The following is a 26,372-nucleotide window of genomic DNA, read 5'->3' on the forward strand; positions in this document are numbered from 1 at the left end:
CTCTACTCACACGTATGCACACAGGGCTCTGATCTCTGAGGACAGCCTCCGAGGAGGAGGAGGCACTGAGGGACACATCGACCTGAGAAAAACAAGCCCAATGGTCATAATGAGAGGCTTTTCATTACAGAGAACAGGGACTGGTGTGGGGCGGGGGTGCGGAGAGCAAAGAGGGGCTGAAGGAGGCAGATGCTCAGTGCTATATAATCACAGCCTCCCTCCTGCGCCACTGGACTCATTTGTTGCATTTCATTTGTGGATCTTGAGATTAAATGTGATGCAATAACGCCGTCTCTGGAATACCTGGGGGCGTTAGTGAATCATTAAGCACTGCACACACACGTTTGCATGATACACCCACATAAATGCACAAACAAAAACTGTCACACACACATTCTTGCACACGCACTTGAGGAACAATAAGAATCAGCAGCAGGAGAAACTTGCGCTCATGTGGGTGTTTCAGCAGCGCTGTGGGTGAGAGGGGGTGTGTTCGGATCCCGCTGGAGGAGGCAGTAACGCCGAGGATGCGTCAAGGAGCATGACTGCTGCCGGAAAGGGGCATGACATGATCTGTCAGAAGGCAGTGTCTCTCATAGTTGACCTCTGTACGCAGGACAGCCCGCGGCTGGACCACAACACCTGTGAGGAGTTCCTCTTTCTCATCTCCAATCAAGAGTACAACCACAAGGATTCTGGTAATGACCACTCTTTATTTAGATTTATGGTTTTTCTGCTTGTAGAGTGGATTATGTTATTATTCATGGTGTTTTTATGAATGAGGATCCCATTTAAAAGAAAAATGCCTTTATTTTGGCTCAGAAACACCTGTGAAATAGAGCCAGGCTGGTGTTAAGTTAAAAATGACCTACTCTCAGGATAGCATCTCTCATGGTTTGACTGGATTCCTGTGTGGGTTGTAGAGGGAATAATTATTTAAATCCAAAACTGCCAACACTGCCTGCCAAAGATTCCTATGAGAAGATACTGTTAAGAAAATTACTTTGGCAATAACTGTTCAGTATCCCCGAGAGATAAAAATAGGATTTGCCACGGATTTTGCTTATGCACTGTGACAGAAAAATTATGCTCATGCTTTGATCAGAATTATGTTGTATTATTATTAGATGTGGACTAAAACGTTTGATCATGTGTGGAAGCCTTATCTAATTTATTTATTTAATTCAGGCATAGATTTAACATGATTTCTCGAGTTGGGTTCTCCTTAATTTGTTAGAACTTAAATATATTTTTTGACACATAAATGCATTTTAATTAATTTAAATGTAAATTTTAACTTTCAGTGACACAAGGCAGCTTGGATAGTTTGAAAACATTGTGCACATCTGTGAAATCATTGAAGATGAAAGGGCAATAACTTTAAAAATGCGTTTCATTAAAAGCAACCATGTTACTTTTATTAGAAAGCAACTGTTAAAGAAATATCATATTATTACATTTTTTTATTATTTATTTTATTGTTCACGTTTAACCCTTTAACTGTCACCCCCATTTTTGACCACAGATGAGAAAGTGCACTATCCAAATCTAAAAAGTTATAATTCATAATCAAATGCAAACAAACAAATTTCTAATATGATTTTGAAGTACAATTTCAATAGTAATGCAATGTCAGATTTTAAAAAGGTGATGAATTTTGAGGTTTTAAATTTGTTTTAAAAATGTGTGTGTGTGTGTGTGTATATATATGTATATATATATACATATATATACACACACACACACATTTTTAAAATTTTTCATTATATATATAAGTAAACTTAGGCATGGGTGACAGTTAAAAGGTTAAAAAGCATTGCATTAAAACCAATCATTTTATATTTAATCAAAACTTTAGAAATAAATAATATTTATTTGTTTTATTAATATATTTTAAAGATAATGTAAAATTGGTGCTTTTAATGTTTATTACATTCATAAAACACACACACAAGCATAAAAAATAACCTTTTTGCATTAAAATCAACGTGCAAAATGCAAATATGTATGTATCATAGTATTATCAAAATATATAAAATGTTTTATTATTAATATATATTTAATTCTAATCTAGGCTGTTTAATGTTATGTAAATTGCATAATTAAATGTATCCTATAATCTATTTTTGTAAAAAAAATAAAAGCATTTAATTACTAAAAATAACTTGAGGAGATACTTGATGTATAAGGGCTTTTTGAAGGTCTCTCTTATTATTTTGCTCTGTTCGATCAATTTGCTTGCAACCAGACTGGAGGTATTTTTGGCTGGTTTTGTTTTTGCCATTCTGTCGTGTCGATGTGTTGACAGACCCCTGCTTGGAAGAAATGTGTCAAGCGAACGTAGACAAAAATCTTGTCACTTTGTATTAACTTCACTAGGCAAATCGAAGGCCCTCTAGCCCACCATTGGCATCCATGGCCGAGCCGCGGGGGCACTAAATGCCACGGCATGTTATCGGACCATCACTGTGAATCACTAGTGCCAGATAAAAGCTGAATAGAGGCTCTTTTCTTATATTGTTGGGCAGATTTAAAGCCAAGTGTCGGGTTTCCCTCAGAGGGAAATGTCAAACAGCTTGGCGTGTTTGGAAAGTGGGAGGAAACGTTCCTCGGGAGTAATTTGCATGGAAAATCTCACATTGTGAGATAATTGTGCGAGAAGGTGATAATCTTGCATGTGTCAATGACAAAATGTTGTTTTTGTGCTATATTTGTTTATCACTTTGCAGCGTTTCCTCCAGTCTTTTTGCTGTCTGCCAAATCGTTGCGATTCTGTAAACAAACCAATTTTCGGTGTCTTCAAATGTCAGGAGACTCGTCTTAGACTGAGGCATTCAAACATGTGCGTCTGTGATTTCTAATCTCTGGCGGCTGCAAAATTTGAACCATTCTGACAGGAATGATAAAACAATAACATGTTTCTGTGTTTCAAATCCAAGCGCGTCTGTTCCAAGCCCTCTGAAGTAAATACTACACGGCTCCAGGTTAGTTTGAAAGTATTCCAGCGTGAAAACCTTCATGTGTTTGGGTATTGAAGCACAGATGCTGTTCAGGGATGGAAGGACACAGTGCGGCTGTGGATGATGGATGGAAAGCCCTCCACAATCCCATTAACAGTCAACAGATGTCTAAAAATGAGACGCACACAGTGGAGGAAAAAACACTCACCTTTATGAGCTTCGAGTGCTGTTTAACTGAAAGACAGACTGACGCCCTCACAGTTGTCCTTGTCTGCATGCAAACCTATTGAAATGATGGATGCCAAATCGCAGGTGATGTGTCAGATTTCCACATCAGCTCTAATTAGATTGTATCTCATTTTCGCAATCCCATCATGGCTTTTATTAAGCCCGACTCCCTGCAGAGGACATTAGTAGCAGATGATTATTCATTAGACACTGCTGCATTCTTTGAAAGGACAGAGAAAGCTTTGCATTGCAGGTGTGGAAAAAAGCAGAAGTGCAACATAAGCCACTTTCTTTGTTGTGCTGTAGAGTTTTGCTCTACATGCAAATACATTTTCAATAATTCATATGTGTCCCATCAAGTCTGTTATGGAAAAAACAGTCTTTACCCCGTAAATTGGCCGGCAGCCATTTTGGCTCGAGAAGATAATAGACTTTTGCTGCACTGGTGTTAACGGAGGCAAATAGATGCTACGACAAGTCCAACAGCACTGGCTAATTTACATGATTATTATGTGTCTTTCTGACACCGGGGTAATTGTTGCTGTGGTAGATGAGTGTGCGTGCGTTGTTAGGGCCCAAGCTTGAGGGGACGGGGGTCTGAAAAGAGAGAGGTGTGAAAACCAATCTATCCGATGTAAGTGCATGCTGCAGTTGATGGGTACATAAACCATGTCTATACAAATCATTAAAACACCTCGCCCTTAACAGTATATAATCCTTAGTTAAAGGGATAATTCACCCAAAAATTAAAAGTACCCCAGGGGTAAATGACGTTGTTCTTTTAGCTGAATACAATCGGACTTAAATGAAAAAATATCCTTGCTCTTCCAAGCTTTATAATGGCTGTTAATAGCGATTTTGAAGCGATTTTGAGTCATAGCGATGCGTTTGTGTAAGAAAAATGTCCATATTTAAAATTTTATAAACCGTAAGGAGTGGAGGGAGCAAAACAAAACACCGGACATACACACAAATGTGAAAACTTCTTGTCACATCATCCGCTGGAATGGCACTCTTGTGAAAACACGTACGACAGTTATAATGTTGTAAATATGGATATTTTCTTTAAAAAATGCATAGCTTTGCTTTAGAAGGCCTTTATTAGCCCCCTGGAGCTGTGTGAAGCAATTGATGGATGAATGCACTTTTTTTGGGCTTCGAATTCTCGACCCTCATTCACTGCCATTTTAATTTTGATTTTTTTTTTTAAAAGGTGACAGCAGAAATCGTCTCTGAAAAACAAGAATATTGTTGTCGCCTGAATAAATCAGTGATTTTGAAGTTGGTTTAGTAAATGTTCCATGAACTTGTTCCATGAAGTGCGTTCGAATAAGCCTGCTTTCATACAAACTAGTATGCCAGAAAATAGTATGTCTAAATTTATAGTATTCATAGAACAGTAGGCGAAAACTATATCTGATATCATGACAAAAATGTACCTGTGGGAACTTTTTCGCAAGACGCGAAATGCGTACCAATAAGCACATATCACTGCAGTTTTCAACAGAAATGAACACAACGTTTTCGTACACAGTTCTGATTACAGTTCCATATGTTTCACTTTCCGGATGTAACAAGCTTGCTCAGACGGCACGGAATTAGGCTTAGGATGTAGAAATCTTTGGGTACGAATCCTGTGAAAAACATAACTCACGATGAAAGAGCTGAAAGATGAGAGATTGAAAAAACAAACCAAAACGGCATGCTTGCGATTGTGTTTTTTCGTAGGGTAGGTTTAGGTGTAGTTCAGATGGTATGTTATTTTAAAACATGGTGCATTTGAGTTATAGTGCCACTCAATGGACATTTCAAATCAGAACTAAGGTTACACATGCAAAACCAATGTCACATAAAACGTACCATATGTCCATTCATCTGTTCTGAGGGAAAAAAATGAACACTCTTTTAGCACCACTTAGTTGACATTTCACATCGAATATGTCACGAAACGTACATGGTAGTATGCATCTCGTGAAAAAATTCCCACAGGAAAGTTTTCGTCATAAGATCAGGTTGCTGAATTCGTAGTATTTATAAAACAGTAGGCGAAAAAAGTTACGGATTAACTACTACTTTTCCTGAGATTCTGGAGTGCACATTTAATAGATGTTTTACTATCCCATGAGGCAACGGGAAAGGATTTGTAAATGGCAGTGAAGTGACGCAACTGATGCTGGTTGGTCATGTGACAGTGGCAAGATGGTGGATGTATTACATCCGAATTCCATTCATACTACCCATATTTATTCTATATACAGTTTTTGGTAACACTTCATTTTAAGGTGTCCTTGTTACACGTTACATGTATTACTATTATAATAACAATTAATTATGCATAATTACATGCAAGTAACCCTCAGACAACCCCTACTCCTAACCCTAACCATATAGTAAACACATGTAGTTAATTAATATTACTCAGTACTTAAATGTATAATTACACTGTAACAAGGACACCTTAAAATAAAGTGTAGCCATTTTTTAATAATAGCCATGAAGATTTTAAACCAAATGTAATACCTACGAGACAGTATGCAATTTTGGACACACCTAGTCTCTTGTTTTGTATATGAATCAATGTTTTTGAACAAATGGATTAGTTCAATGATTAATTGACTCACTCACAATGACAGTCACTTATTTGGTTCCTTAACGCATTAGTGATTGAATAAATCAGTTCAGTGAAATATTAAATTATTTCCTCACAAAGACATTAGCTGCATCCAAAAACATAATTACTTTGTGACTGTATAAAAAATGCATTGTATATATTATGATTTGTGTAGTATGAATGTAATCCAGGTGTACTACATTCATCATGTGGTCATTGTTATGTGACTTAAAGCTGAAATACACTACACGACTCTTTTAAAATCTGAACAGATTTTTTAAACACTAGGCATCATACACTTACGAAATTTGTAAATAGTGACAGAGGAAAACTGGCCATGATACACTACACGACTGAGGATCATACACTAGCAGACTTTGAAGTTTTTCCAATCACAACAAACTCACGGATAAACGTGCGCCTTGTTTCTAAAAGACACATAACAAATGAAAACAATATGTGCTTGATATCCTCTAACCCATCAGTCAAAACGACATTACGTCACAAAATTGTTTAGGGTGTGATTTAGGACAGGGCCAAATTTGTTACTGAATGAATCAGTATTTTGAACAAATCAGTTCAGTGAATGATTCATTGACTCACTCATAAAGACTGTCACTTGTCGCCACCTACTGGCATAATTATATAATTATAATTATATAACCTACAGAAAAATCACTGAATTCTCTTTCAGAATGCTTCCGAAGGTTTCATTGCTCATCCCCAGAGCAATGAGTAAAGAGAAACCCAGTAGAAACACATTGCGCCATTTGTGTGTCCATACAGAAAAGCTTCATATTGTTGATCTGACCAGAACAGCAGCATAATAGAGTCAACTCACACCAACTGCATGACCAAAGCTGCAGGGTAATTGCTTGACAGATTAATGAAGGGAGGGGGGAGGTTTGCAGCACCCTCATTGCTAATTAGATGAGAACACTTCATTCTTTACAGACCAAATTGCTAGCAAATTACACTGCTTTTATGGCCTGACGTAGAATACACATTTTTGAAGAAAAAATGAGTCATTAGCAGTTACACTCTATGACCCTATTTGCTCATGGTATTAAGATCCGTCTCAGGTGATCCGATTACTGCCCAAAATCTGTGTAGTGCAACATGAGTCATCAGTATATTGGAATATTTCCTTAAAAACTGAATTTTGTCAGTGTTTAGGAGTATACCAGCAAACAGATGACCTTAATACTAACAAGCGTTAATTAAAAGCCAGACATTTTTGTTTAATTGGATCTTTAAACCATATATGGTGAACGTTTTTAGTATCTTTGACACTAATTCATTAGAAATTACTTTATTTTGTGTACTCATATATTCATTGTTGTATAGAGCCCATCAATCATTGCAAATACATTATATGGCGTGTAATATGTTCCCTTGTCAGTGTGATGCAAATGAGGAAGCATGTTTGGCAGCAAACTCTTCCTCTCGTTCTGTGTCATGCTGTGTTAACAGACAGTCTGGGTGTTACGGTGCAGCAAGAGCATCTGCTCCAACAATGACAAAGCTTTACCAACATTATCTTCCCTGTTTCCTGCAAACCGCTTAGTTGAAGAAACTGTGTTTTCTTGTAAAGTGTTATCTAGAACCCCTGCAGTTATGCCCATCACAGTAGGGGCCGACATTATGGGCATAATGTGAACAAGCAGAACTGTACTATCACGGTACATCAGAGACAAAAATGAAAAGATCTTACACAAGAATAGATGGATTTTGTTGTTGTTGTTGTTGTTGTTTTTTAGTTTTTGCTTTGTATGTATGGTTTGTTTTTTTCTAACCTCATGAAATGGCTTTTAAAGCATGCCTATTTGCTTGAAGTCCCTCTAGATGCTTGTGTTTTTTAGCTTTTAAAATTCCACCATGTAAGAAAAAAAAATCATTAAAAAGTCTAAATTATGACATACTTAAGTCATAATTATGAGATAAAAAGTTGAAATTATGGTTTACTAAATCGATTATGACTTTAAAAGTCGTAATCACGAGATAAAAAGTCAAAATTATGATTTACTTAAGTCATAGTTATGAGATAAAAAGACGAAATGACGACTTTAAAAGTTAAAATGAGATAAAAATTGCAATTATGACTTACAAAATCGAAATTATGACACTAAAAGTCATAATTATGAGATAAAAAGATGAAATTATGACACTAAAACTTGTAATTATGAGATAAAAAGTCAAAATTACAATTACTTAAGTCATAATTATGAGATAAAAAGACGAAATTATGACTTTAAAAGTTGAAATGAGATAGAAAGTTGCAATTATGACTTACAAAATCGAAATTATGACACTAAAAGTCATAATTATGAGATAAGACTAAAAGTTGTAATTACAAGATAAAAAGTCAAAATTACGATTTGCTTAAGTCATTATGAGATAAAAAGACGAAATTATGACTTTAAAAGTTGAAATGAGAAAGTTGCAATTATGACTTACAAAATCGAAATTATGACACTAAAAGTCATAATTATGAGATAAAAAGATGAAATTATGACTTTAAAAGTTGTAATTACGAGATAAAAAGTCAAAATTACGATTTACTTAAGTCATAATTATGAGATAAAAAGACGAAATTATGACTTTAAAAGTCGAAATGAGAAAAAGTTGCAATTATGACTTAAGTCATAATTATTATGAGGTAAGTCGAAAGTCGATGAAATTTGACTTTTAATCTCATAATTTTGATTTTTTTTGTCATAATTTCATCTTTTTATCTCATAATTTCGACTTATCTCATAATTATGACTTCAGTATGTCAACTTTATATCTCCTAATTATGACTTTTAAAATCATAATTTTGACTTAGTAAATCATAATTGCAACTTTTTATCTCGTAATAATGACTTAAGTATGTTACATTTTAGACTTTGTAAGGCATTTTTTTGTTTTCTTATGTTGCAGAAATGGGCTCCATAGGTTAAAAGTTGTACATATGTATAGTGTTTTTTTCAATATGTATTTTTTGTTTTGTTTTAATTTTTCTGCTCTGGGACTACAGAGAAAATTAGCCACCCTGACTAAATCTGGCACATTTTACAATGTACAACATAATTTTTCATTACTTAAATAAAATATATATTGGCAGCTGAAATAAGTGTTAATAATATAAATATGTATGTATATATGTGTGTGTGTGTGCGTGTGATTAAATTTTCACAAAAATCACAAAAATACATACAATTATCTAACTAAATTAAGTTAAATTAACAAATTTAACTAAATATTCAAATATGAATAAATACTATAATGTAATATGCCCACGCTTGTCACGACTAAAGGAGTTTCTCAGTGTGGATTTCACTTGATATCTAGGGGCGTTTAGACTCCTCGTGGGCAAAATCAATGGTACGGCATTTGGTTTAAGCCTATGTTTATATCCATCGCCACCTGTAAGCTCTTTCAGTAGCTGTGGTCATCGTATCAGTATTTTATTTTCCAAGTTTTGTTGTGGTAAAAATAGCTAATAATGGCGCTCCCCATAGTCCAAAATATGTATAAAACGATAATCTTTAATGGGTTTTCTACAACATATTTCAATAAAACACATCTTATACATTATGTTAGGCCATACAAGTCTTAATACCTGGAGTTTCCTTTAAAGCCCGTCAGAGTGTCTCACCAAAACTTAATGTTTCAGTAGGAGAGGAAACTGCACTCATCAAGCAATTGCATGGCATCTTTACTTCTCAAATCAAAAATTTTGCCTTGCGGCTGCATAAGCAATCTTTTACTGAGGCAATCAGACAGTAATTGAAAATTTATGAAAGGATCAAAAGGCATGTGAGTAGAAATCTGGCAAGACAGGCCTATTTGTTTTGATTAACGCAAAGTCAATTGTGTACTTTAGAGCTGCATTTACAAGGGAGCTTGCTGGCATAAACTCTTTTAGATGATGCATCTGAAGGTGTTGATTTGTTATGCTTATGACTTTATTTTCATAATAAACTTTTCTAATAGCATAATCTTCACCTTTTTGTATCGTATATTATAATTTCATGCTCTCTGGCCTTTATAAGACACTCATGACTGCCTTTAATCATGCATGAAATTCTGTTATGACCTTTAGGTCACTTCTTGAAATTCCAACATGCAAATCTAGAATCCTCATAATAATTCATTTTCTCTCAGATGTCTCTCAGTTTTTCACTGCAACGTAATCCAGCGAGGCGTGTAATTACGAACAACACAAGAGTGTATGTTTTCCATTGATGTCAGTGACATGTTCTTCATCGGCCTTCTGCTGCTTTAATGTTACAAACCGTCTGTGAAAAACAAGCCTCTCGTTCAGCGACAGCACAATGTCTGAAGCCTACTCCACTCATCTGTTTACACACTGAGCCATTTCAGTTCATTAAACTTCAAAACAGTTATATTGTGCTGCCAAACAATAGACAGCCGTCCAAAAGAAAATGGCTATACACAAGCACTCCCGTAATGACATTGTGGATTGAATTGAGTTTGGAGTGCCCTCCTCACCAAACCGCAGGCCCGCCTCGTAAAAAAAATGCATTCGTGAGTTGCGGGTCGAGCTAGATGTAACGTAATTAGAAAATGTGTGATGTACATGGAAAAAATGTGGAATGAATCCAGTAACCATTAAAACAGGTGCTGGAGGTAGCGAGTAAAGGGTCGGGATATGAGACCAATGCTGCATGTTAAACAGCCACGAGGAGTCATAGGTGGCTTGAGGAGGGAACATTTTGCTCCAGCGGTCTGATGTGAATGTCTAAAATGAATGTCTTTAAAATAAGATGAGATCTCTGTTATGCCTGTCACCTGAGGAAATCTTGGAAGCACTGCTTTTTTTATTATCAATGGCCAACAGCAATATCTGTTTATTTATGGAAGCCCATTTCTGCCTAAGAGTAAAATAACCAAATAAATAAATGAAAAACAACTGATCCCTTGCAGGGAGTTTGACTGACAGGTGATCTGACCAATCACGACGCAGAATCTTGCCATTTTTGTCTGACAAATTAAATTAACGTCAATGGACTTGAACTTGAAAATGGTGTGTATTGATGTCTTTCTGCAGTTGAAACAATATTCCTTCTTTTGTTCATTCATGTTTATTTTGTGGTAAAACTAGTAAAGATGAAGAGATAATCGGTTCGTTGTCACAATAAAGAGCCACAAAAAACATTTTAAAGCTAAGACTTCGCTTTACACCAAAAGTAACCTGCTGTGTGTTGTCTGTCAGTGCATTGTCAGTTAGCTTTTTGCTCTGTGATGTATTTTTCACTCTATGAGAACATGATGTGTGATGTGAGAGCGTCATCGCTTGTTGGACATACAGTACACACAGTAACTAAGGTGGGCGGGTCTTTGGGACTTTTATTTTTTTTTCTTAATTGAGACTTTTGCAATTTCGTATCTCACAATTGTGACTTAATAACTTGTAATTAAGACTTTCGATCTCAATTGTGACTTTTATTTTGTAATTGTGGCTTTATAACTGAAAACTGTAAGTTTGTCTTACAATTGACCCTACAATTGACCTGCCCTCCTTATATTGTTGCTATGTCCGACAAACAGTGCCGCTCTCACACTACACATCATGTTATCACGCATTAAAAATACATTGTGGAGAAAAGAGGAAACTGACAACACACCAACAGACAAAACAGAGCAGGTTACTCCTGATATGAAACCACTTTAAAATGTAATTTTTTAAGAAATTCACACAATAAATACCATTTTGTGTTTTTTTCAATGTGTCATGACAGATCTGTGTAATGCCTTATTAGATCAATGACACATGAACCCATTGTCTTTTCTTCTTTACTTAAAGTACGAAAAAAACATGAATGAACGTCAGAACGTATTTTATTTCAACCGCAGAAAGATGTCAATACACATAATTTTTCATGTTTGTCGGACAAAATGACAGATTCTGTGTTATGATTGGTCAGATCGCCTGTCAATCAAGTCGTTTGCGAAGGGTCAATTGCAACATATTTTTTTTAGTAACTGTGTCTTTATAGCTCATAATTGTGACTTTTTTTGTTGTAATTGTGTCTTTCTGTTTCACACTTGTAATTCTGACTTTGCATCTCAATAGTACAATTTTGGCTCACAGTTGTGACTTTTTTTTTTTGTAATTGCGCCTTTATATCTCACAATTGTAACTTATTTGTCATAAATGTATCTTGACAGCCCGATCTTACGAGGTGGCGAATTCGTATGACCTCACGCATACAATTTTTTTGCTAAATCATATTTATTTTAAGAGTTGCACAATTCGCCTGAGTTTGTACGAATGACCTAACCCTGCCCCTAAACCTACCCATCACTGGGGTTTACACGAATCCTACAAATTGTATAGGTGAGGTCATACGAATTCTTACTAATTAGCCACCTCGTAAAATACGTACAAATTGGTCGTAAGATAGTGTTGGTCTTGATATATCACCATTGTTACTTTATTTGTCGCAACTGTGACTTTGTATCTTATAACTGCAATGTTGTCTCACAGTTGCAACCTTATTTTTTAGTAATTACTATAATCTTTATATCTTAAAATTTGCAACTTTGTTTTTATTCATAATTACAACTTAGTATCTACACCTTATTTCTTGTGAATGCAAATATTTCATTATTACAACTATTTTTTATTATTGCTACTTATTTTCTTGCAACTGCAAATTTCTATCTCAAAAATGCAACTATTGAAACTTTGTATCTCACAAATATTATGTAAATCTTTCTTAAAGGGTTAGTTTGCCCAAAAATTAAAATTCTGTCATTAATTACTCACCCTAATGTAGTTACAAACTTGTAAGACCTTTGTTCATCTTCAGAACACAGATTAAGATATTTTTGATAAATCAGAGAGATTTCTGAAGAAAACAAAAATAACAATGCATTGTGGTACTCTCCTGAACGCACGGAAAAGACTGACTTGGAACAGAAGAAATTGTTTGAAAAATTGACATTATTTTTGTTTTCTTTGTGCACAAAAAAATATTCTCGGAGCTTCATAAAATTATGGTCAAACCACTGATGTCACATGGACTATTTTAATGATGTCTTTACTACCTTTCTGGGCCTTGAACGTGTCAGGTACATTGCTGTCTATGCAGGGTCATAAATATCATAATTTGTGTTCCAAAGATAAACAAAGGTGAAACGACATGAGGGCGAGTAATTAACAGAATTTTCATTTTTGGGTGAGCTGTCCCTTTAAATCCTACAATTGTAGCTTATCACACACTGACTTTTTTCCATGTGTGATTTTATTTCTTCACATTTATCTTTTTATTACTCTGGGAAAAAAAAATGTTTTCTATGGTTATCACTCATTAGATATTAAATATTGTAGTTCTGTAATGTACTGAATTCTGTATTAAGCACAATTTTCTCCAGCTTGTGCTAACATTATACCAGTGTTGGCAGGTAAATATTATTACTCCATAGTGAAATCTTTAGAGATTGCGAAGCAGACATTTTGATTGGCATGTCCCAGTTTTTTTTTTTTTTTTCCTCAGAAGCTGTTGTAATTGGTGATAGGAAAATAGGATTGTGACTGCCTTGGGCCAGCAACTCCAAAGACATTGAATGATAGGAGATCAATCCAGAGAAGCTAGTGTAGATTAGCTGAACAATATGGAAGATTTCTGCTGACTATTGTACTCTCTCAAGAATTCAAGAGAACAAATACACAGCAAAACACTTCTAGCTGGGAACCTGAGTCAATATCATGACTGTGATGTCTTAAGTTGCCAAATATAGAGAAACTGAAAAGAAAAGTAAGATTACTGTCAAAGACTAGCATCGCTTTAGTCTCCGTGCCATTTGGAATCAGCAGGATTTGGGGATTTCATTCAATAGCTAAGATTCAGTGGATTATGCATTGTCCACTGTGTCATTTTTTTCAGTCAGCTGCATTTCAACGCCTCTCGGTTCCTTTCTAAAATGCACTCGTTCTCGCTTTCTTTGTATCAGCCAAACTGCCTGGCTTTGTTTGATCAGGGAAAACAAGGAAATGGAGCTCTCTGAAATGATTGTGCTTTCACATTAGAGCTTTAATTTGGTTGTTTATTTGCTGTGAAATTAATTGAACTGCCAATGAAAGTCACTGGCTCATGAATGTGCTTGCAGACAAACATGTCTGAACCCCAATGACGCAAATTGCCAGGGACATAATAGCTTTGATCAGCTCGTGTACTGTAGGTTGTCCTGTGTGAATCACCTTTTCCCCACATTTTTTTCCCACAGTGCCCTTTTCAGATCATTTTCACAAGTCCGTCCTTAACCTTTTCTCATCCTTTTAAGTGCGAGTGCCAGTTCGATGTGCTTTGTTAAAGGATTGGCGGATTTCGACTGGTCTTAAAGCAGTCCCAAAACTTCTGAAAATAACCAGGAGGATTTTGATTTTTCTTTTCCACACGCTGAGTCTCTAAAGCATGAAGCTTCAATCCCGAGCCTCTTTTGCTTTGAACCTCTCGCCCAGAATCTCCCAACAGGCTTCCAGGTGCTGTCAGATCTGTGTCATGCTTGCTGCCAAAGATGACCCAAGGTGTAGATATATGGCTCATTAGAAAGATGAATGGCATGTCCGGTGATGCCTGACCCTGAAGCAATGGCTTGTGAACGGTCAGAACGCAACTTCCTCACATTGTGGATGCAGGCACCGTATTTCCCCTGGAGGTGCTTTAAAAGCAGAACCTCTCATGCAGGAACTTTACTGTGTCAAAAATGAAAAATTCTGATGTGTTCTTTATTGACACTCAGAAAACCATCTCATTTGTCTTGAAAATACAAACTTCCAGGCATCTGGCATGTATAAATAAATGAGACTTTCTTGTGCAAAAAGCTTGACATGTCAGTGAAATTTGCCACAGCGTCAGCCTTTGCATATGTGCACAAATGAAAATTAAATGTTGTGTCAAATCAATATCTATGAGGCAATTTTGTGATCCTTTCCAAATTTTTCCATATGGTCTTTCATAGTGATTTTCTTGTGAATGCAGCATTCCAGAAAACCCAGAAATTTAAATTCAGTTGTTCATGTCATTCCAAAAAAAAATGTGATTTTCTGTCTTAAGTGCTGCAAAATGTGAAATGTGGTGGTGCTACAAAATGTTTTCCGTGCAATGAGGCTTTCAAGTTTTATAAAAGGCACCATAAAAGTGGCCCATTAGACATTCAGAATGTCTTTTCTATGTCTACAGAAGTGAGTTTTGAATGACACAGGGGTGAAAAAATAATGACAGTTATTTTTATGGTTGGCTGAACTGTCTTTTTAGAGACAACTGAGGACATGCCCTGATTTCACAATAACAATATTTTAGACAATGGGCTCTCGACTGTGGCCCTCGAGGTCCTGCAGAGTTTAGCTTCAACCTTGATCAAACTCACCTGAACCTGAAGACCTTGATTAGCTTGTTCAGATGTGTTTGATTTGTATCTAAACGCAGGAAAGTGAACCTCAAGGACCAGAGTTGAGAACCCCAGTTTCCCCTGTCCACACGAACACAGGTATTTTCAAAACCGCAGCTTTTCTGGGTGTTTTGGCTCTTCATACACGCAAACACAGTATCAGGTCACTGGAATTTTACTTTTTTGCCAGGCCAGGCCTGCCAGGGTGAAGATTTTCAGAAACTCTGGTTGCAGTGTTGTTGTGTAGCCGATGAAATTGGTGATTAAGGCTTGTAATGGAGTGCATGCTTTTTCCAGACTTCTGATTGGCCAACATGGCTTTATGGTTAGGGTTATATTGCCACCTGTTGGTTTGGAATGCTCTTGACATTGCTTCGTAGTGTGTTTTTGCGGTTTCATGTAGATTTTTTTTTAAATAACGGAGGGAAAACTCTCAATAAAAGGTGTCTTCTTAGGCCTAAGACTAAGAAGACACCTTTTCAGACTAAGTTAAGAAGGTCTGGGAAACTGGCTGCTTTGAATGGCCTAGGCCCACCCAACTTTAAATATTTCACATACTTTTGAAAATATAAACTTTAGTTGACCCTGATAAGTGCTCATTGTCATAATTGGAAACACGAAGGCTTTCTTCTTTCATCTTCTTTGCATCTTTGTTTTCAGGCGGAACGTTAAAGAACACGCCACACATGTCTCCCGGAATTCCTGTAAAATTCAACCAATCCGATGACGACTTCAAAACTCGAAAAGTGTTTCCACTCAGTTCAGCCAACAATCCATGGGCATGACGTCTGAAAAACTACCTTTTTCCTGTATAAATTGAGCCATAAATTTAGGGAAATTTATTTGGTATAAAAATTACAATTCTATCTTTGTTTACTCACATTCATGTAGTCCCAAACAGGTTTGGTTTCTTTTCTAAAGTTTAACACAAAAGGAGTCACATACTTGCTATTTTCTATGCACTGAGGCTTTCAAGCTGCAAAAAAACAAAAAAAAAACAAAAGCAAAAAAACTCCCAAAGGCAATGTAAAAGTGACTTGTTAGACATAACATTTTCCACTAAAGATGGTACATCAAGCAGATTTCGAATGACACGAGTGAGAAAATAATGAGGGAAAATTTTTGTGTTCAGCTGAACTACCTTTTGGATAAAACTGAGGACATGCCCTGCACTGTAAAAAATAGTTGAGAAAACTTGCAACAGTAAGGCAACATGATGCAGTAAGACTTTTGTGTTCTCTCAACAATAGTTTTTTTAGTTTTTCTCAGTAAAGATGCTTCTTTAGCGAACATAAATTTGTTTGTTAATGCAATGGTGATTGTCTTATTTTGCTAATAGAAAAAGTCTTGTCACAGCAACTGAAACAATTACTGTTGTTGAGATAATTTATTTTTTTATGTATCATTTTTTTGTTTATTTACAAATGACAAACAGTGAATTGTTATAGAAACCTTAATGGATAACTTAGTCTAATAAACAATAAACAATTCTATAACAGTAACTGCATAATTTATTCATGTTGCAATGCATAAAATTTTGTTGGTCTGACAAGGGTTTTTATGTTGTTTCAAGAAAAGAGCATTTTTTAAGTATTTGAGACTTAAAATGCTTCGTAAACTGGAAAATATGTATTTGCATTTTTTACAGTTTGCTTTCACTATAACAGTTTATATGCTAAGAAGATATTTTTGCTCTTTAAATTGAGCTACAAATTTAAAGGTCAATTTGGTTAAAAAAATAAATAAATTAGTGCTGTCAGTCGATTGAAAATAAATGAACTAATTAGTTGCACATTTTTCCATAAATTAACCATGATTAGTCCCACCGAACATTAAAGTTTGTAAATATACTTTTTTATTGAAATAATTTCACATTCAATCTTAAAATTAATGTAGTAACAACATAAAGATAGTATATTTTTAATATTTGTTAAATATTTCTTTAATGACTGAAGGTGAGTATCGCTGATACGAATATTACTGATGTCTCTAGGGAATTTTTTTCCCCTAATATTTAATATTATACTACATTAATACTATAGCTATTCAACATCACAGTACAACTGAGAGTTATCAATTTTAACATTTATTAGACTTTAAAAAATAACAACATTTAAGTGAACTTAAAACAATCTTCACATAAACCCATTATTTAGCTGTGCCCTTCAGCAAGTAGGAAATATGCAGAAATTATATAATGTTATCTAACACTTAATACTAAATTTAATATAGGCACACTAATGCATGCATATTTTTCTCTCCTTTTTGGTCTTCCATCCACACTGAGAAGGTGTTTTTGTCAAGGAAAACAGCTTTTTGAATACGCTCTCCAAAGTGGAGCTTTTATGAGGTTTTTATGAGGTTTTACACAGTAAATGTTACACAGTTATGTGCAGTAAGGCAAATTTAAAGTTTTCTGACGTTTCAGTGTGGATGAGAAACTCTTAGAAAACACTAGTGTGGACGAAGAGTGTTTTAAAAGCTACAAAAGTTATTGATATCCTCTTTTTTCTTTTGTTCTTTAATTAATAGACATTACAGCAGCTGGGTTATTAGGTTATTTGGCTGCTATTACTTTAAGAGCTGCTGCTGCTTAACGTAACGTGGACCTGACACGCATGCTTGTAGTTTCATTCGCACTTTAATATGAAATTCAGGCTACAGCGTGCACCGAGCACAGTATAATGACTGACAGGACAGGTAAATTCATTTTTACTGACATATGGCCTGATAACATCTCATCTGACCACAGTTCACTGTTGTTCTGCTGAAGCTCTCTCATCACTTGTACCTTTCCCACGCTTGTTTGACTAGCGCCTGGTGCTGAGGTGAAGTTGAAGTACGCGTCTGAAAAGTCTCCCATTTGATGTGGTCATAAATATATTCTGCTAAATAAATGCACTTCTTGTCAAGAAAAAAAGAGACTGAAGCAGCAGTTGTGAGTGGGGTGGCAAAACTAGCTCTGCCCCTGCATTAATTGAATTAAATATTTTTATTGCCGTTAAACTGGAAAGATTAATTGCATGCATTAGCATGCTAAACCTGACAGCATTAAAATAAATACAATTAAAATTCTGTCATCATTTACTTACGCTCATGTTGTTCCAAATGCATTTGATTTCTTCAGTGGAACACATGTAGTCACTATTTTACACTCAATAAAGCTTTTAAGCTGCAAAAATAAGTTATTCCATAAAAGTGGCCTGTTAGACATCCAAAATGTCTTTTTCTATGTTCAACTGAAGATAGAAAATCAAGTGGGTTCTGAATGACACAAGGGTGTGAAAATAATGAGAGCCATTTCCATGTTTGGCTGAACTCCACTTCTAGATAAAACTGAGGACATGCCCTGGTTTCACAATAACATTTATTTTAGGCTAAGCAGACACTTTTTTTTCCTCTAAATTGAGCTACAAATTAAGGAAATCAATTTGGTAAATGCAAAAAAAAAAAAAAAAAAAAAAAAACGAAAAGAAAAGCCAATTTTACACCACAGTGCTGCTGAAATCACACAGGGGCTCTTGTGTAGCATTGCATACATTATGTGAATCAAAATAGCTCTCGTTCTTTAGGGCTGCTGTAAAGGTTCCAGTTTGAGAAACACGAGGTGCGTCCCTGGTGCAGAAGATAGCAGCAGGAGGAAAGTGGTCCTGGGGTTTGACTGCTCTGCTCATTCATTGCGCTCAGCTGAATGCAGCTGATAGGGTGATGGTAATCTAGACGGAGCGAGGCAGGGGGGAACCGCTATCTCTCCAGCACGGGTGAAGATAGTGCTGCAGTGTGGTTCAAAACCCACTGTGGACGCGACAGCCCGAGCCTTGGGGTGAAACACAGCCGCTGGAATATTAAAAGGTGGCGTGTCTCACACATGTTCATCCGTCCATCCGTCTTTCCAGCTGTCACGGGTCCCAAGCTGCATAATCATCCCTTTTCATCCATTGATACGTTCTAAACTCAATCGATCTCCTGCATTCACTAAATATGTTTGATATTCATGAGGTTGCCTCATTAAGATGCATGCACCAAACTTATGCAGCACCGCTGCTTTGTTATTCTACTTAGATCACAGCTGTTTCTCTGGTGTTTTACATCTCTGATGTATAACTGCCCCCTGTGACAGAGAGGTCTGTGCCCTGCGTGTTGTGTATTGCACCGTGCGGTGCAACATCGCTGGGATTATGGGAGTGTGGAGTGTTTGTAAGTGTGCGTAGAGCTCAGTGAGGGAACTGCCCCCAGCCTTTCGCTGTATCTTGCTGACTGGCTTGCTCTGACTGCCATAGAAACAGGGCTCTTAAGCGCGGTGGAGACTCATTCTGCCTGGGCGCTGCCGAGCGTAAGCATCACAGGGATCAAGGAGGAGAGAGAGAGAGGGAAAGTGTGAGAAGAAAGGTACAAGTAGTGGTGAGTACAAAAATCTTGGATTTTTTAAGAGTAGTTTGCGTTTGTTTGAACTGCTTGTGAATGGGTTTGTGCATCAAGGGAGAAACAGGTTGCATGAGCATGCTGTGATAGAGAGAAACAAAGAGGCTTTGCTATACACGTGCTGCTTTGATTTTACAACTGTCTGAAGTAGTTCCTGCTGGAAAATTCAGATTATGCTACTTTGGGTTTTACCTGGTCTAAGCTGGTTTTTAAGATCTTAAACAGCAAAGGTGATCAAGCTGAGGCATGGTGGCTGGTCAACCTGTTTAGGCTAGTTAAATGGATTTTCCATCAGGTGTATCAATGTGCGCATTTACTATGTGTGTGTGTGTGCACGTGCAGTGGCGTCCATCACATCAAACGCTTTTATTTTATCTCTCCGGTTGAACGTGAACACTTTGAAAGCAGACGATGACTGAGTGGCACTGTAGGTTTATGTTTTTTATCCCTTGCCCTTTCAAAATCCTTTGTAAATATTAAATCAAAGGTTTCTGCCCACACCACGTCCTCTGTGAATGTTTTTGTTGTTGTTTTCTGTCTTTTATGAATCTGTCGGCAAAGTACATAGTGATCTTGTAGTCTGGCAGGTGAGTTGTGCTCTGCGGCACATAACAGCAACTGTGATCCAGTATCACTTTGTGTGTTTGTTTGTTTTGCGTGAGTGCGTGTTAAGTGAGCAATCATGGCTGCAGGGTATATAAGCCACAACCCCCCATCAGCGATACAATCTTACCTGCTTACTCAACCAGCGCATTGAGTTCAGCAACAGTGCATGGGGTAGATGTCAGATTTGGTATAACTCAGTCTGATCAACTGGGGGCGAGCCTCTGTGTCTCACCCTGCTGGAAACCCCTCGTAAATATGTCAGTCCATCTGTGAAGCACAGCGCCGGCACCGGCACACCCTCGTTCCACAGAGAGAAAGAGAGAGCGAGAGTCCTGCTCTGGCAGTGCAGCAGTGCAGTCAGAGTGAGCAAACTTTGGCTCTATCACCTCCCAAATATACAGCACTATCATAAATCAATAGTGTTGCATTATGCATGGAGGAGAAAGTGTTTTAGGTGCTGATGGTGGAACAGCGCGGATCTGCGCCTCACGGCTCTATTCGCTGTTTTGCAATGCTGTGCGTGTCTGCGGTGTCACTTACCCACTTGTTTCATGCTGTCAATTTGAAGACCATCTTATATCTTCAGCGTGTGCAGATGCTGAGTGATCACAGAGCAGATCATGTGCAGTTTAACACACTTCACTGACATGATGGGGGTTGATTAGCCTGACTGCAGGGTTTTTTTCTGTTTCTTTTTCACTTTCTATCCCTGTCTTCACTTTCAGTTTTTCTCCTAAGGCTTATTCAAAATATGTCGGAATGATTTTTCAGACAAAACATATGCGGCCCAAAAAATAAACAAGGATGCTAGTTAGCATGTGCTTGTTAGTTCCTGCTGGTAGATGTAGAAGTACACACTCTGTTTTGTAACCAACATATATATTGCTAATTATTGGAATTGCTCAGATTCTTCTACTCCAAAATAAATCACATTTTAGCCTTACATATGCTTTAAAACTCATGAAACTTTGCACACATGCCAGAAGAGGTGAAAATTTACATCTGATATGGGTTTTAGAAGTGAGTGCGGCAAAATGGCTCAATAGCGCCAGCTACTAAACTTCAATGAAGTGCTGCTCAATGTTTCACATACATTCAGTAGACGCATGTAACACACCAATGTCTACAAATAAACCCAACAGGAAGTCTGCTATTTAGAATTTTCTTTGCATTTTCAGGCATTGTATTTAAACGAACTCCTCCTAGAGACCAAATTTGGTCAATCTAATCTAAAGCCCTTTGTGACGTTAAAATGTGAAGATATTGAGTTTTTGTTGAAGGCCGTGCCTGACAAACTTTGATGTTTCGCCATGAAAAAGGAAATTGTTATAATTCAGGCATACAATGTCCGATCTGCACTGAAATTCACATGTTTGATAAGAGTCCTGTCCTGAACACATACCCATGACCATATTTAGTTATAGCCATAGCGCCACCTGCTGGCAACAGGAACTGGCATGTTTTACGCTCTAATGAACTCCTCATAGAGATTTAATGACATCAACATTATATTTGGTCAGTCTAATCTAAAGGCCTTTGCGATGTTAAATTGTAAAGGTCTTGAGTTTTTGTTAAAGGGCATATCTGCGGCAACCTGACAAATTTTGATGTTTCGCCATGGAAAAAGAGGGTGTTGTAGCTCAGTCATATAATGTCCCATCTGCCCCGACAGATTCGATAACGTTCGATAAGAATCCTGGCCTGAAGACATCTAAAGGCCAAAATTTGGCAATAGGAAATGACTTGTTTTACACTAACTTTAACATTTCAGTCTGCACAAATCTTCACATTTGGTAAGAGTCCTGGCCTGAAGACATCTAAAGGCTAATATTCAGTTATAATCATAGCGCCACCTGTTAGCAAAAGGATTCGTCATGCTTTGCACTAACTCAAACATACCATGTTTTTTACCATGGCAAATTTTAAGGGGAGGCGAGAGAGACGTGGACTCCCGCTGTAACTTTACCTGCTGGTGTTCCTGTTGGACAATGTTTCTTTAGAAAAACAAGTGATTTATAAACTTTTTAATCTTATATTCTGTAATATTTGCTTTGTATTATTGTACTATGAAATTATTTGTCATCCTATATTTTGAGGATGCACTGCTGGCCCACTGCTGGCCCCCTGGACCAGTCATAAGTAGCACAGGTATATGTGTAGCAATAGTCAACAATACATTGTATGGGTCAAAATTATTGATTTTTCTTTTATGCCAAATCCATGAAGATACTAAGTAAAGATCATGTTTTTATGAAGATATTTTGTAAATTTCCTACTGTAAATATGTTAAAACTTAATTTTTGATTAGGAATGTGCATTGCTAAGAACTTAATTTGAACAACTTTAAAGGCGATTTTCTCAATATTCTGATTTTTTTGTTTTTGTTTTTTCCAGAATTTCAAAAAGTTGAATCTTACCAAATATTGTCCTATCTTAACAAACCATACATCAAGCTTGTTTATTAAGCTTTCAGATGTTGTATGAATCTCAATTTTAAAAAATGGACCCTTATGACTGGTTTTGTGTTTTTTGTGGTTTTGAGAGCCTTTTCCAGCAATGCGATGTTCTAGTGATAACAGAACATGTATAACAGTTTTTCTTTTTTGGGTCCATACATTGAAAGTCAGTGGGGTCCAGTGTTATTTTTGTTTTTGTATGGACATTAAAACAGTTGTATCATTCTTCAAACTATGATCTTTTGTGTTCATTCTGAAGAAAGTTGTACGAGTTTGAAATGACGTGAATATAACTATCCTTTTAAAGCATGAAATAGAGTGTATTTTTCCTAGCCTGCCGTTTTTCACATTACAGCCCAGGGTAGTTATCAGAAAAGGGTTTGTGATTGTTGTTGTGCCATTAGTGGTGTAATGACATAATTTTTCCTGCAGCTCTAGAGTGATTAGTCACATGACTTTTAGGGCTCAAAAACAATTGTGTCCAGAAATAGATGCAAATACCACTGAGATGAATTGAAATGCTAATAGAAATCTTACTCTAGTTGTTATAGACCTCCTTGAACCAAACTAGCATACTGCGCTTATCTGTATTTTTCCATTTTGGTTGCTAAGTTAATATTGTTTGTATGCTAAAAAAAAACCTCCATTCATACAGTGTCACAAATTCTTCATTGTACTTGATGCACATAGATTTGTTTCTTGTTTGTGAGTGCCATTGCATCTGACTTCTTGTAACCAGGCCTTAACAACATTACATATGAGCTGACGGTGTCAGGAGAGAGGTTACCTAACGGTTCTAGCCCTGCAGAACACCTTGGTGCTGCACAAATGTCACTGGCAGACAAATCTGTAAAGAATTCCCATGTAACAGCTGGATGTGTGAACCAAGTGAGACACGATGGATTTTGTAACTTGTAAAGTCTGTACTGGCAGGTGGCAAATGTGAGTGGCGAGGTGTGAGATGTGCTCAGAATGTGTGTGATCCCTGGAGAACCGTTAAAGGAGCAGTCTGTCTTATGAGTAAAACACAGTAGCGCTCTTCCCCAGGGGTGTTACTCTGATCACTCTGGATCAGACCAAGTCACTTTTGAGTAGAAAATGATTGAATATAACATCATTCAGGCTAGCAAAACATGACATGAGATGCAAATACTGCACTTCTGTGAGATATAGGAGGGCAGCTGTTGGCTGTTTAACTTGAATGGATCTCATTTTTATGATGGTCACGCACACCCACACACATAGATAGAAAGCTCTGTGTATCCCTCTGTGTGCTACAGTAGTTTGTAGTGTGTTCTGTCAATAATTTAGCCATGCAGTATTAATTCCTCATGTTATTTTAATAGGAAATTCTCCCTCAAGCAACACTAAGGACACTTGTCAAACTCGAACACATCAGCTTGAGCAGGTTCAGTAAACCATCTCCCATGTAGAGAACATCTTGTGGCCAGTACACATGTTTCTTCACAGTTGATCAGGATCAGCAAATTAATCTTTAATGGGTTGAGTTAAATAAAGAATGTTGCACAGAAAGTGGTGAAAACAATGCTTGTGTTTAAAGGGATAGTTCAGCTCAAAATGAAAATTCTGCCATTAATTAATCACCCTCATGTCGTTCCAAACCTTTAAGACATTTATTCATCATCAGAACACAAATTAAGATATTTTTGATGAAATCCAATGCAACTAACATGTTCAAGGCTCAGAAAGGTAGCAAGGACGTCATTAAAATAGTCCATTACATAGTCCATCAGTGGTTCAATGTAATGTTATGGAGCTACGAGAATACTTTTTGTGTGTAAAAAACACAAAAATAACGATTTTATTCAACAATTTCTTCTCTTTCTAGTTACATTTTACAATTACTTACATCTCAACTGCATACAACATACAGTGGCACATCAATATCATCAATGTCATTGATTTTCAAGTGTCTTCAAACTGTCGTTATATCGAAAATATCTTCAGCGTTAAGGATTCTTCAATACTCTTGTGTTTCACATAAAAAAGAACAGCATCCACGTGCAAATAATAACCAAAATTAAGGTAAACTGCATATTTTTTAAAACATGGATCCAGTTTTGTTGCATTAGCTGAACATGATTTTTGCCCTATTCTATTATACATTGAATATGTGCAAAACAGACTCCCCACGCACTTCTTGTCAGTCCTAATGTGGTGTGATGTTTCGCCCAACAGCCCCGTGACTCCCGCTGTCATGCCTCTGTCAAGTCACGGATCAGTGAAGTGATGCATTGCTCTCTCTAGTGCTGACATGATGTTTATTTCATGTCACAGGCCAAAGACCAGAAGGAACCAAGACCCCATGGGAAATGATTATTCAGCAATTTACAAAAAGCATTAATGTTATTTACAAAGGTTCATATCTGCAACATCCGTCTACTTGACCTTCAAATGAGCCCTGATCCAGTGCAAGCCTGAGGTTGGTTGGTTGTGAGTAATGCACATAGACAGTTTTGACAGGAAAGGATGTGAAAAGCTCTGATATTACCTTCTACTGACACTCTAGTTTTTATATTCATATACAATATGTGTGTGTGTGTGTGTGTGTGTGTGTGTGTGTGTGTGTGTGCGTATAACAAAAAATATCTTAAAATTATTGTTTATATTCTCATTGATTATTTATATCGATTAAAAGCAACAAATTGAACTTTCAATCAGCACTAATCATACTTTCTACAAGCTAAACAGTTCTCTTTTCTGACTTTTTTGCTTACATAAAATATCTATTTCTGTCAAGAGGCCCGAATGACACATGCTATTAATGGCTAATCGCAAAAGCTTGGCTTTTCAATTTGGTTCATGCACTTTTTCTCTTGGATTCGATCAAATGCTAAACGAAAGCATCTATCCATGTTCGATATTTTCATAAAACAGCAACTTTAACAAGACTGGTTGGCAGAATCATGACTCATTTTAGCAATAACGTGTCAAGAGAAAATCAGACATAATAGGCTTTCTTTTCCATGGACAGACAGGCCTTAGCATTTTAATGCCAGCGGTGGTAAAAAGAAGTGAAACAGTAAATGAGCCTAATCTAATTTTACAGCTAAGAAATGAAACCCTGGTGGATTTATTGTGATATGTGTTCAGATGAAAGCGGCCATAAACCGGCAGGAGATGCGTGGGCTGAATCCTACAAAACTTTATCACGTTTTCCATGTCACATAAATCTCCCTGCGCTCGTATAACTCTCCCGGTGTCCATCCGATGGCATCTGCTTCCATGATTTCTGGGATGTGTTTTTGCTCTCCATGAAAGATCTATAAATTAGGTATATATCCCTCCTGATGGAACCAATTAAGGTCCAGGATATGTGTAATAGGAAGATATGTGTGATGGGGTCAGTTATTAAGGAGATTGTAAATGCTGCAGTGGGCAGCGGGGACAGACAGCAGCTCTTTTATTGCCAGCCCACACGGTTAATTGGCACACCTGAATCCGCTGCGCTAAAAATAAGCCCAACAAACTCAGTCAATTGTCAAATGTCACATACGTGTGTTTGTACTTTTTTGTAAAAGAAAATAATTGTTTGTTGAGCCCATATGGCATCTCCTACATCTCAGTTTTGTTTGTCTGAAATGCACAGGCAAAGAAAATGTAATTGCTATCAGTATTGCAACACATTCTTATAAGGAACAGACTGCACCACCAAAATGTAACTTT

The 26,372-nt window shown here is 36.8% G+C and overlaps 1 protein-coding gene across 1 annotated transcript in view; it reads left to right on the forward strand.

Moving 5' to 3' along the window:
• The first annotated feature begins 541 nt into the window (after positions 1-541).
• syt6a (synaptotagmin VIa) overlaps positions 542-26,372 on the forward strand; it is a 61,254-nt gene continuing 35,423 nt past the window's right edge. The window contains exon 1 of the mRNA XM_051096804.1: positions 542-698. Within this exon, the coding sequence (XP_050952761.1) occupies positions 542-698 (157 nt within the window). The remainder of the gene's footprint in view (positions 699-26,372) is intronic.

Source organism: Labeo rohita, chromosome 23, assembly GCF_022985175.1.
Source record: "Labeo rohita strain BAU-BD-2019 chromosome 23, IGBB_LRoh.1.0, whole genome shotgun sequence".
Lineage (NCBI taxonomy): Eukaryota > Metazoa > Chordata > Actinopteri > Cypriniformes > Cyprinidae > Labeo > Labeo rohita.